A 13816-nucleotide genomic window follows, 5' to 3' on the forward strand; every position below is an offset into this window, starting at 1 on the left:
GACATGTGGTGAAGGAATGGTAGAGGACACGGAACACGCCCTTTTCGCATGCAGGGGATTTACTAGTCAACGGCGGCTTCTGGAGGAAGTGGTCGGCACTGTGCTGACTACCGAGAACCTGGTGCCTATAATGCTGGCAGACGCGGCGGCGTGGGAAGCAGTGAGCAGCTTTACAGGCTTCGTGGGAATCAGCCTAAGAGAGGCAGAGCCTGAACGAAATGGCCATACGTAAAGGGTTATAGGTTTTTGCGAAGAAATTCCCCCGTCCCGCAGAAACCCCCCTAATACGTATTTGCAGCCTTCAATTTGTGATATATATATATTTTTTGTTATTTATGTAATAAATGAATTTAAAAAAAAAAAAACACATGTCTATTCCCACCTTCCATTCTTGAAGAAAAGCTAACAAGAAGCAAGAAAGGTAAAGGAAAGGTTCATAATATGCTCCGACTCCCTTTCAGCCATCAAATCCATAGGCAACATCAACAACAACCTCTACCCTACATTAATAAGATCAATCCTGACAAAAACCAACACCGAAATAAAACTCCTCTGGATCCCCAGCCACAGTGGCATAAAAGGCAACGAACTTGCCGACCAAACCGCAAAATCCACCACACATTCCCCCTCTACTACACTCCCAACTTTAACTTTAGTGATATAAACAAATACCTTAAAAACAACCTATTCCAAAAGCTTAAAAACCCAATGGCACCAACAGTTAAACAGCAATCGAACACACATAAAGAAATCATAATGTCTGGTCGTTGACGCGTACAATGCGAAGTACGTACGAGTGGCCAATACGATACCAGGACATGGCCTGTTTTGCGCGTGCCCAAGCAGAGAGCTATGAACCTCCCGCCCGACCGACCGTGGGGCGCAGCCGTATATCTGACGGCACGATCGCGTGGACAAAACAAATAAAACGGACAAACAATTAAAATATGATTAACTACAGCTAATTACGAGCTAGGTGTGCTAAAATAGAGGTTTTCACAAGAGAAAGAGAGGCTTCTGATCCGATTACGGGATACACAAGATTGTAATCAGAACATAGGACTCGAAAAGGTTCATGCAAGGAAATTTTTTGTAGGTCTACGGGGTACAGATAGTTTCAACTGATTTAATAGCTCAGGAGAGTCCATATCACCTATGTGAATAAAGATAGCACCAAGCATTACTCTACGAATAATTAAAGAAGGAAGATTTATTAAAAAAAGCCTACTGGAGTATGATGGAAAATTGTCAAGATCCGTACTCTAAGATAGGACGGATTAATGAAGTATACAGATCTCGTACGGATCTTCAATCTCTTTTGACCATCGTTTCACAAACCGAAGAACATTCATAGCTTTGCTAACTGTAGCAGAAATATGCGGATTAAAAGTTAATTTATGGTCCTCAAGAACACCTAAGTCATTGATAATATCTAACTGCTCTAAGGGAGTGTTGTTAAGATAATAAGTTGCTAAATATGAGGTTTAATAGGTTGGTTTCACACTAACTCTGAAGATTATTAAGATCGGATTGGAGCAGGCAAGAAGTCGATATGTCTTTAAAACTGAGGTAAAGCTTAACATCATCCGCGTACATAAGCACACGAGAATGGGTCACTAACAATGGAAGATCAGTTATAAAAAGAGTGAATAGCAATGTACCCAAATGACTACCCTGAGGTACTCTTGGATGGTCTGAGAAAATGAAGACCTAAAGAGGACCTTTTGTGTACGCTTAGAAAGATATTGAAGAATCCAATCAAGCAAAATGTTGGGAAGGCCAAGTGCGTTTAACTTATATAAAAGCAGACTATGATATACAGAGTCAAAGGATTTGCTGTAATCAGTATAAATGACGTCAGTTTGCGAGATGTAAATTCTAATATGTTAGAAATTGTCGACCTACGTTTTATAAACCCGTGTTGGGATGACAAAATAATTGAGCTACAAAAATGCTGCAATTGAGATATTATTATTTTCTCAAATCCTTTGGGTATGACAGACAATTTGGAATTGCCCCTATAATTGGAGCCTTCGGAATTTTTCCCCTTTTTTTGAATTTCTTATTTTTTTTCTTTTTTTATAGACGTAGTCGTACATCGCTCAGTACGAACAAGTGGCCCATATGACACCAGGCCCGGGCCTGTTACGAATGACCCTAAGTAAAGTTAATGTTACAACCTCTACCCACTCCGACCTAAGGGCATAGGCGTATTACATATATAAACATAAATTAAACTAAAGAAATAGAAAATATTAAATGTAATGAGATAATAGGTTACATATAAAAAAAAAAAAAACAGGATAGGTTAAAATAAAGAAGATTACAACTAATTACGAGCGAGGAAGGACAAAATCGCAGTTTTTATACCCGGAAGCGATGTTTAGGAACCGATAACGTGCCAAAGTCTGTTGTAGTCACTACATAGTATACGAAAAGGTTCATGCAGAGAAAAGTTAGTTGTGCAAGTGGGAAGTATAAGCGGTGTGAAATTGCGGGCCCTACTAGATGGAACAGAAATGTTAATTTGGCTCAACAGCTCGGAAGAGTCAATCTCACCATTCAAAAGTTTGTAAAGAAAAGTTACACCAAGCATTGTTCTACGATTAGTTAAAGAAGGAAGGTTAATTAACTGAAGTCGACTAGAAAAAGATGGAAGTTGTTCAGTTGGATCCCAGCGCAAATCACGTAAGGCAAAGAGTAAAAACTGTTTTTGTACAGATTCTAACTTGTTTTGATAAAACTCATATTGAGGAGACCAAACACAAGATCCATGTTCTATTATGGGGCGGACTAAAGAAGTAAAAAGTATTTTGGTAGTATATGGATACTTGAACTCCTTTGACCAGCGCTTTATAAAGCCAAGAACACTCTTAGCCCTACTAACAGTAGTCGATATATGCTGATTAAAACTAAGTTTATGGTCGATTAAGATCCCCAAATCTTTAATAACCAATTTATTCTAACGGGACAGTATTTAAAAAGTAACTTGCTAATTGGGAGAACCTCTATAAAAAGACATAATTTTGCACTTAGAACAGTTTAGAGATAACAAGTTAGTCCTACACCACCCCTGAAAAGCATTCAGGTAAGCTTGCAAGGTATGACATGAGAGAGAGTCTACGATACGATTAGAGATTTTTACATCATCGGCATACATAAGAACTCTGGAATTTAAAAGAACGGTGGGGAGATCATTAATAAAAATGGTAAATAATTATAGGCCAAGGTGACTGCCCTGTGGGACTCCCGATTCAACACAAATGATCTTAGAAGGGAGGACCTAAAAAGAACCCTCTGCCTCATATTGCTTAGATATTGTGAAATTCAAGCAAGCAGAGCATCCCGAAAGACAACTATATTCAGCTTATGTAATAGCTGGTTTACCGAATCGAAAGCCTTACTGAAATCCGTATATATAACATCAGTTCGCTTTTGTTTCTTAAAACCTTGGATTACAAAAGATGTAAACTGTTCAAGGATAGGTGTGGTAGACCTATTCTTGACAAACCCATGCTGGTATTGCGTAAAAATAGATTTACATAAATGCTGTATTTGAGACGTCATAATTTTGTCAAACAGTTTAGGTATCGCTGACAATTTAGAAATTCCTCTGTAATTAGTGACGTCGGATTTATTGCCACATTTGTGAAGAGGTAAAATAAACGAATCCTTCCATATATTTGGAAACTCGGACAGTGTAACGGACAACTCAAAAAGCTTAAGTAAAGGCGAGCACAATGACCCCGCACAGAACCTCAGGGCACAAGCGGGAATACCGTCTGGGCCCGGTAAGTATATCGCCTTAATCGTCATTAGTTCCTTAGCTACCGAACTTTGCGTTATAATAGGATTAAGAATACAGTTGGATTTCGTTATAGGATATGGATATATCTGACTAGAGTTGTTCTTAGTTGATATGTTCAGTGCGACAAAGTCAGTCTTCCGAAAACATGGGGTGAGTACCGTAGGATCACACTCGGAGATGGGCTCGCGGCTGGAACACTCAATAGATAACTCTAAAGTTGGATGATAACTAGCCTCTGGTAACACCATTGGACTAGTTCTAGATACTTCACAAAAGCTAGGATCAGAAGTAAAAATCAGATCAAGAAATCTGCCAGACGTATTAGAAATCGAATTCAGCTAAGCCAACGAAAGCTCAAGCAGACCATCAATAAAATCATGACACCCAGAGGGCAGCAACGTTTTGCTATAATTAACTGTTGACCAAGTCATAGTGGTCAGGTTAAAGTCCCCAAGGACAATTAATAAGTCTCTGTCAGAAAGTAGTTCAAGTATAAAGTTAATAGAATCTAAATGTGGTAAATAGGTTGGCCATTTCGATTGGGGCGGAATGTAAGAACAGGTAAAAAAATGGAAAAACGAGTAAAAGATAACTTAACGCATATAAATTCGATAGTACTTGAGACAGGTATTGTTATCAGACCCGATGATAGGGCGGAATCTACAGCAGTAAGAACTCCACCACCCCTACGATCAGTAGAGGGTAGAACTGTGGCGTCAAAAACGTCAGGTTTTAACCAAGTCTCAGTAAATGCAATAAGGTCAAAATCAAAAGCCAGACTATCTACAAAGAGTTTAGTAAGTTTAGTATTAAGGCCTCTGACATTCTGATAGCCGACAGAGAAGGAAGTTGTTAGTTTTTTGATAAAGTAGAAGAAGGAATAGATAAGGAAGGAGTGGGAATAGATGATGAAGAAAGAGGAATAGATGGTAAAGGAATCTTTGTTTGGCCCCGTGTCTTCCTTTATCTGGATGTAAACTCTTTCACAATTAAGCTGTTCGGGCAGAAGCTAGAACTGCAGATACAGTCAAAGAACTCAATTGGAACACTGATTTTAAAAAAAGAAATTTCTCTAGAATATGAAAGTTTGAACTTTTCTATTGATATATTGGAGACATTCGGTTTAGCCCGAATGTGGGCCATGACATCATGCGATGTAGCTTCAGGGAGAAGTCTCGAAACAAAAATGTGTTTTTTAGGTGGCACTCCCACCAATGGTTTCGGCATTGCAGGTATTGCATCAGGTACCGCCTTAATTGTAGCATCAGTTGCAACAAGTGGCACTCCGGCACTACTATCACTATCGGCAAAATCCATGGGTGTAGATTCTTGCTCAGACAAAACGTACACTACAGACATCGTCTGCGGAATTGGAGTTTGCATTGGTTGAGAAGGGGTCGGAACCAATATAGATGTGGAGACCGGCAAACACAAGGTCAAATCAGAAGTCTGTTCTCCTGCCTTCTTACGCTTTCGAGACTCAGTCAGTAGCGTTAAACTACTAAACTGAGACTCGACAGCTTTAAACTCTTGCGAGAGTTTAAGAAAACTGGCGGACAGACTCAACAGGTTATCCTTTGTTTGCCGCATGAAAAGTTCCATTTCATCTTCCACGATACGGCATGACTCACATCGCCATTTGAGACCCTTTTTTAGATCTAAAAGATCCTTTACCCTGCATGTAAAGCCGGCGCACTTAACTATTCAGGGGTGAGGCGGGCTGCAAACAATTTTTAACCGAACAGACAGGCATTATGAGTTAATTGGATGAATTAGTAACCAAACAAATAAAATTGAGATATGTATTGGTATTAAAATATATAACTCACTCTGAGGTCCAGAAATAATAAGAAAGCGAGATATTGAGAGTGCACAAGGGTTAAAAGATAAAGAGAGCACTATAGAGTCTAAATTACAGACACACAACAGACTGCAGTAAGAGCGCAAATAACGGCGACGAGTGAAACGAAAACGAAAAAAAGTTAAAGAACGCGAGCGCGGGAGCTAGAAATCAAAAAAACCAAAAAACCCTGCAACAAGAACTCACAGAAATTGCAAGACAACAACAAATGAGCGTTGCTTGTGATTTACAAGAAAGAGAAAAAGGTGGGAAAGAGAGAAAGAAAAAAAAAAAACCAACAAAGGTTTTAACAGAATTAAGGTTGTTAAAAATTATTAACACAAACACACAAAAACGCAAACGAGTGATATGGTGCAAGTTAGATTAAATATTATAATTATAATTTTTGATCGCGATGCCGATAAAACAAAATAAAAAAAATTATAAAATCAGTTAAAACGCGGGAGCTTAAAAAAACACGTCCTTCTTCCTCGAGAGCGTTGATGATTCCTAATAATATATGATTCCTTCCAGATAGACTTGAAGGCGGAAGATGTGACGGACAGTGTAAGCAACTTAAGAATTGGCTTACATATGGCCTCTGCAAAAAACCTTAACACGCAACCTGGTATTCCGTCCGGGCCAGGTGCATGTACTGGTTTGACGGAACTGAGAACGATAAGAACCGAACTTTCATCAAGCATAGGGTCTTAGATGCAGTTAGACGATTGCATTATGCTTCATAAATCGAAGAGGAATAAGTTTTTTTACAAGAATCAGCAAACATATCGGCAATTGCCTGATCAGTGTCAGCTTTATTATTTTCGAAAGCCAAGTAAGACGGGTGCACTGATGTCTTACGCTTTAATTAATAGACATAGTCGTACAACGCTCGGTACGAACAAGTGGCCCATATGACACCATGCCGGGGCCTATTACGAATGACCCTAAGTAAAGTTAATGTTACAACCACTACCCACATTGACAAAGGTATACAATTGCTTAGGATCGTGAGAAAACTTAGGTTTACATAGCTGAAGATAATCCTTATAGCATTGTAAATTCAGCACCATAAAATTTGATCGAACAACTACATAAAGGGAAAAATCCGATGCATTACCGGATTTGTTAAATCTTTTATAGCATCTTGATTTAAAGTTCTTCGAGTTATACAACTCAGGTGAGAACCAAGGGTCCTTGGGTCACACGCGGGACACAAACTTCGAAGAACGACTTAAGAGTTTCATAGAAGACAGAAATGTCAGAGCCCATATCCGTGCAAGTATACAGATATGACCAATCATTAGCTAACAAAAGTTTTTTTAGTTTAGTAAAGTTTGTCTTGCGAAAACATCGGGTTGGAGGCTTCGAGTTATTATATTTAGACATAACCCCAAAAGGAAGGTCAATGGTTACATCCAGAGTTGGATGAAAGTTGTCATCACTTATAACTAAGGGATCAGTCCTGGAAACATCGCAGTTGTAAGAATCCAATACAAATACCAGGTCTAGTGATCTGTCACGACTATTCCGGACATGATTTATTTGAGTTAGGGACAACTCAAGCAGACCATCTATGAAACAATGTGACGAGGAGGCCAACAGTAATAGAGAATCATATGAAGGGTCCAGGCAGTCTCAGGTAAATTAATATCTCCCAAAACAACGAGCAAGTCTATGTCAGAGAGATATGAGGAAATAAGTTGAATAGCTTCCAAATGGTGAATGTATAGTGCCAAGTCGGTTTGTGGTGGCATATATGCAGAAAAAGAATTTAAGGAAATTTTAACACAAACAAATTCAATCTCCTGATTGGAAGACTGGACAATTTCAGACGAGAACGTTGAATCAACAGCGATGAAAACACCACCACAACCACTACGGATAGTCCGATCATGTCTATATGTTAAATATTTTTAAGTGAAAATTGAAGCATTGGAAAGAATATGAAAGTGCGAGCGAGAAGGAACGTTTTTTGCAGAGGCAGGTATCGGCTAATCGGAGGCCGATTCTTCTTTTTTATTGTATACTATTTTTACAATAAGGTGTTCTAGCCAAAAATCTTTATGACATATTTGTCCAAAAATATCTGGGGAGACACTTTTTTTGAAGGACGAAATGTCCCGAGTATATGAAAACCGGAACTTTAGGGGCTTTAACTTTGCCATGGATGTAGGCTATTGACTTCTTCAGAAGTAGTGTTGGGATCAAGCCTCGAAATAAAAATTTGCTTTTGGGTGGAACTACAACAAGGGAACCGAAAGTGCCAGGTACAGCAGTAGCTGCAACAGCAGAGGCAGTAGCAGCTGAAGCAGCCAATACTGTACTAGCTCCTCTTTTAACTACTTTATTGGCAATATACCTGCTAACGGATGTTTGCCCGGACGGTTCGGAAACTACAACAGATATCGTTTTAGTAAGTGGGATACTTTCCCCAGGGGAAATGGGAAGAGACTCCTCACCTGGCAAAGCCGGACTCCTAAACGATATCAGCTGATGTGCATTTCGGTAAAATCGTGCCATTATTTGAAGACGGAACTAGTAAAGATCGAAATGCCGAGGGACTAAGAGACGCCCTATAAAACCTGGCCCTCTTTCACGTCGGAGATTTAGGGTTTTTAATGCAACACCAGTACGTTTCATAAAACCACGACACGAATCCCAGCCCCATTTAAGGCCGCCACCCTGTGCAATACTATCCCGCACCCTAATTGTGTAACCAGCACATTTGAAGTGCATTACATTGTCACACAGCCAAGAGTAAAGATAGTCTTCACTGAAGAAAATACTTTTCGTATTAAAACTGTGAACTGTAAATTGAGAACGCTGTTGGAAACGAAAAAGAGAAACAAATAAAAACTAAGCAGCGCAACAATAAAATAATTTAATATGAATATTAAAAATTAACAACACAAGAGTGCAAAAAAGATTGTTCGACAGCAAAACTATAAGGGCACTTCCAGAAAACTGTATAGAGTTTTTAGTTAAACTCTACAATGCCATGCTAAATCTCTCATATTTCCCAAAATCCTGGAAACATGCTGAAATCAAAATGATCCGAAATCCAGGTAAACCTGTCGAAGCTATCGAATCATATCGCCCAATCAGTTCTGCCAGTCCTCTCTAAAATATTCGAAAGAATACTTTTAACGAGGATATTGGCGGAGCTCGATAACCAAGATATATTACCAAACCATCAATTCGGTTTTAGAGGTCAGCACGGTACTCCTGAGCAGATTCACCGAGTCGTCCAACATATTGTGGAAGCTTATGAAAAACAACATTACTGCCTAGCTGTGTTTTTGGATGTGAAACAGGCATTCGACCGCGTGTGGCATACGAGCCACCTTACAAAACTTTAGTCAATTCTCTCCCAGCCGCTCTTCAAAACTATTGAATCCTTTCTAGATAAGCGAACTTTCCAGGTGTCCATTGAAGATACATTTTCATTGACACGCAGTGTGAATGCCGGTGTTCCGCAGGGCAGTGTTCTTGGCCCGGTCTTATACACCATCTACACAGCTGACATGCCCAAGCCCAACGATGAACTGAGTACAGTCGAAACAGACATGCTATTGGCAACATTTGCCGACGACACTGCTGTGTTGGTAAGATCGCAGTGCCCATATTACTGCAGTGTCAAGATTCAGGATTATCTAAACAAGTTCCAAGTATGGGCCAGACATTGGAGAATCGGAATTAACACAACTAAATCTCAAAGCGTTACATTTACGCTACGTAGAGAAAACAGCCCCGAAGTATATTACGAAGGACTCCCGATTCCACAAACAAGGCAAGCGACATACCTGGGAGTGACCCTTGGAAACCCCACATATCTGCACTAGTAAAGAAGGACAACTATAGAATGAGCAAACTAAACTGGTGTCTGCATTATAAAAGTGGACTAAGCCTGAGATGCAAATTAGCCCTGTATAAAGCAGTAATGATACCCACATGGCGCTACGGCATACAAATTTGGGGGACAGCATCACACAGCCAGATAAAACGCCTCCAAGTTAAGCAAAATATGGCCCTGCGCACCATGACAGGCGCCCCATGGTTCGTACGAGGAAGCACATCACACTGCGATCTTGACATTCCCTACATTGCTTCGATCGCCAGCAAAATGGCAGAGAGGCTACATCACAAGTTACTGCAACACCCAAACAACCTGGCAAACGAGCTTGCCAACGACAAAGCATGAAGACGATTAAAAAGTCTCCACCCATCGGACATTCAAAAAAGAGAATAGAACCGTATGCTCCATCCCCCGTGAAGTAGCTGTTTTCAATTAGACCTACATATGTGTAATTATTTCAATACCATTATATCATCAATTACAAAACACTTTGTTTATTAATTCCAGATACAAGCTAAAATACAGGATTACGGCCGAACTGCGAGGCAAACGCCCGTAATAAATAAATAAATCGATCAATATCAAAAAAAAACTTCGATTAGTGACAATATGTTCTATATTTCAACAATCGGGATTTGGGACATACACAATAACACATTTCGGAAAATTTATTGCTGAGCCTAAAAATTACATAATCCCAGTTACTTTTTTCGAGTACTACAAGTTGGATACGATTATCTATGATTATTATCCAAATATAGCCTACCAAAATGCGATCTTTCCGCAATTATGACTTTTTAGATCGTGCTGATATATATTAAAATAACTCAACTGCATTCTTCCCTACATATCTGCATGTGCAAAAATACATTGAGACTCACAAAGAGTTTGGAATATGTAAAAACATTATGATCGAGGACTGCAAGGTTATACATATGATTATATAATGCAGAATGCAGAAAATTTTCTGCATTACACAAGTTCGATTTTTTGATATTTAGTTTTAGTTCCTCCTTAAGTTTTTATATTTCTTTATATAGTCTTAATTCCACCGTATTAAAAAAATTTACCAGACATTAAGTTTTTCTTTTGTAGTAGAAACAATTTTGTAACAATTTTGTCTTAAACTAAAACACAGCAAACTGAAAATATTAAAAAAACATATTTATTTAAGTATCATTCATCGATAAAAAAGTTTTAATATTTGTTGAGGCAAAAAAATATTCTCACATGAAGTAAGATAATACTACGCAAACAATCTCTTTGGATGGTAAAAAACAAAAAAAAAGGTACATCCTGCATTTGTCTAAACATATAATTATAAATATTTTTTTGTACGATAACAGATTGTTTTATTTGTCTCCAAAAGTATGATAGCATTTGCAAGTAATTTAATATGAAGAGCTTGATTACCATTGGTGACCATCCATTATCTCTTCGGGGACTAGTGCAAGCGGTTTACCGTTTGGAAATCTTACCCTCCAGTTTACTATTTAAAAGAGATGTTGCTATCTCAGGCGGTTGGCTTTTCTTTTTTTTTTTTTTTTGGAAAATGGATAGTGAAACATGGGCACGGCAAAATGTTTGTATTAAACCGCAAACAGATGATAGATGGAAGCCAGTGGAAATCGGGTATTAGGTGCACAAAGAAAACATCGATAGTTTTTGCCAATACATCGAAAATAATACATAGTTTTTAAACATATGTACATATCTATTTTCAAAATAGAACTCCAAATTGTTAGTTGCATAAAAGGCACGTGTCTAAAAGAAATGAATGCAGCTCCAAAAACACTTGTCCACCAACCATCGGTTGATGCACGCCGCCACCTACGCCGAAAAAAGATATTAGATGGGGCTAAAACTCGTCTCGAAAAGTTGAATGGCAAAGCTGGTAAAAACGGCCAACAAACTTTTTTGTTTGGTACTAAATACTTTATATTGTTGTTTTTTCTTTAGACCGCAGCGCACCTGAATTAGTCCGGTATTCGGATCCAGAAGTTGAACCAAATGTGGCAGGTGGAAAATACCCACCTAATGTATTTCTTGTTGCAGCACCGAAGAAAAAGTTGCTTGCACAATTTTGCTTTTCAAATGTTATTATTAAAAACAGGATGCATATATTTCTATGTTCGGGAATTGTGTTCGCGTTATCACTATATATAAAAAAAAAATAATTTGCCATATGTTGGGATAATAATGCTTGAGTTGACTTTATTGCGTCCGCAATGCCGTAACAAAAAATTTGGTCAGGTAATGCCTGCACTTCCTGTATTTTTCGATACAAAATTAAGTCAAAGAATTACTCAATTTATCTCGCTAATATGGATGATCCAATTTCTTTTAACCGACTTTGCAATAAGTATCTTTATTATATGTGTCGGCAGTTGCATATTGCATAAAGTTAGTGATACATATCTTATTACAGTCAAATAAAATATTAAAGCGTTACCTGTCTTGTTTATCCTTATTATATAGTCTTTTAAGTTTAAACTATGTATATACATACATATGTACATACTGCTGCGGTGAAAATAATAGCACCATAGGATGTTACGAAATTCAAAGTTGTAAAATTTTGAAAATAACTGTATTTTTTTAACATTAAATATTTTCATTCAACTAGTTATTCTATTATGTAATACATACAGTCAGCAAAAAAAGTTTAAGTAAACGAAGGTTTTTTGACAAAATTTGATTTCAGTTATAAAGTAGTATTCGCCACACTTTTTGAGCTCCATTCGACCCAAAAATGTTAAATTTGGATTCATCACTCCAAATAACAGAGTCCCAAAAAGAATCTGGCTCGTTTAGATACTATTAAGCGAATTCTAGTCGTTTTTTCTTATTGACCTCAGAAATCAACGGCTTCCTTGTGGATCACATTTCGCACAGTTTGCGGATGAACGCTAACTTCAGAGGTGAGAAATAGGTCCTCCTGTATTTTGGGGGCCGACTTTTTTGGATCACTCTTTACTGTACTGAGAATTTGTCGCTTATCTTTGACACTCAATTTTGAAGGTCGGCCTGATCTTGAACCTCAAGACTAGCTGTTTGTTTATACGATTTTAGTATTGATTGAACACTAGTGGGGGGTTGGCCAATCACTCTGCCAATTTCGGAAACACCTTTGCCCTCTAAGTATAGCTTTATAATTATTTGTCGCGTTTCTAATGGTATTTGCTTGCCACGACCCATTATGACCAATTTACGCACACAAAACTGACACAAATGAAATTCCATTGCAAAATATTTGATAAATTTCAAGTAAAGTAAAGGAAAAATAAACTTTAACATACATTTAACATACTTAAACTTTTTTAGCATGCTTTTCGTCATTTGTTTTGTTTTTTGGTGCATAAAAAGAAAATAACAAAAGGAAGACAGTTCTTTTTCACTCCCTTCGTCAATAAATAAGTGCTCCAAATATAAACTAATCATAATTTAATAATTTCCCCATTATTGAAAGGGTACTAATAGAAATAATATAACTTTAAGTAGTTTACTTAAACTTTTTTTGCTGACTTTATGTATATTTGTAAAAAAAATATCAAAGAAGCTAACTTCGGCTATGCTGACGTTTATATACCCTTGCAGCCTTGACGATAATAATTTTACACGTTCGAAATTTAATATCTGCAACTCAATTCATCAATATACCCTTCAGTACCAGATTGTCGCCGACGACAATGTCGACGCATTGTCCGAGCCACCGACGTCGCACAGTTGGGCCTCTGCTCGGATAGCGTTGCAAAAATACGTTTTTTCATAATCGCGTTTGGCAAAAATGATATATGCAATCGATAGGAAATACTTCAGAGATTATGAATCCGAAAAATTTTTGAAATCGGTTGAGATTCATGGGTGCTAGAGGCGCCCAAAGTTGAGACATTTTTAGTGAAAAGGAAAAAATGCTAATTTTTAAAAAAAATCGCAACTTTAAAACTGATTATTGGGCGATTTCAAAAATCGATCTTGGATTTTTTGGTTTTATCTGAAAAGTATGTTCTTTATTAATAGCATGTTTCATAAATTTTAATAATTACTTAAATAGTTATTGAATTAGAAGCGTTTAAAAAATGTACTAAATATTGGCATTTTTTGAACTTTGATGGAATAAAACTAGCAAGACTCAACTAGTATCACTACCGGACTATATACACTAGGTAGGTGAAATATTTACCTATCAGATGTATATAGTCCCAATATGCGGAGACCTGCGACAGCGATGCGTAAGCCATAAAACTAAGGCAACCTCGCCTAAAAAATGCGCTGCAGGTATAAGGAAGAAGAAGAGCGCATGCGTATT

General features: G+C 37.8%; 1 protein-coding gene across 1 annotated transcript; it reads left to right on the forward strand.

Moving 5' to 3' along the window:
* Window positions 1-11194: 11194 nt before the first annotated feature.
* Window positions 11195-11958, forward strand: l(2)SH0834 (lethal (2) SH0834). Its single transcript, XM_068287383.1, is given in 3 exon segments — window positions 11195-11401; window positions 11467-11679; window positions 11681-11958. Coding segments are annotated over 3 exon segments (597 nt in total). The 5' UTR covers window positions 11195-11280; the 3' UTR covers window positions 11944-11958.
* The last annotated feature ends 1858 nt before the right edge of the window (window positions 11959-13816 follow it).

This window comes from Drosophila tropicalis, unplaced genomic scaffold, assembly GCF_018151085.1.
Source record: "Drosophila tropicalis isolate 14030-0801.00 unplaced genomic scaffold, ASM1815108v1 contig_527, whole genome shotgun sequence".
In the NCBI taxonomy this organism is placed as follows: Eukaryota; Metazoa; Arthropoda; class Insecta; order Diptera; family Drosophilidae; genus Drosophila; species Drosophila tropicalis.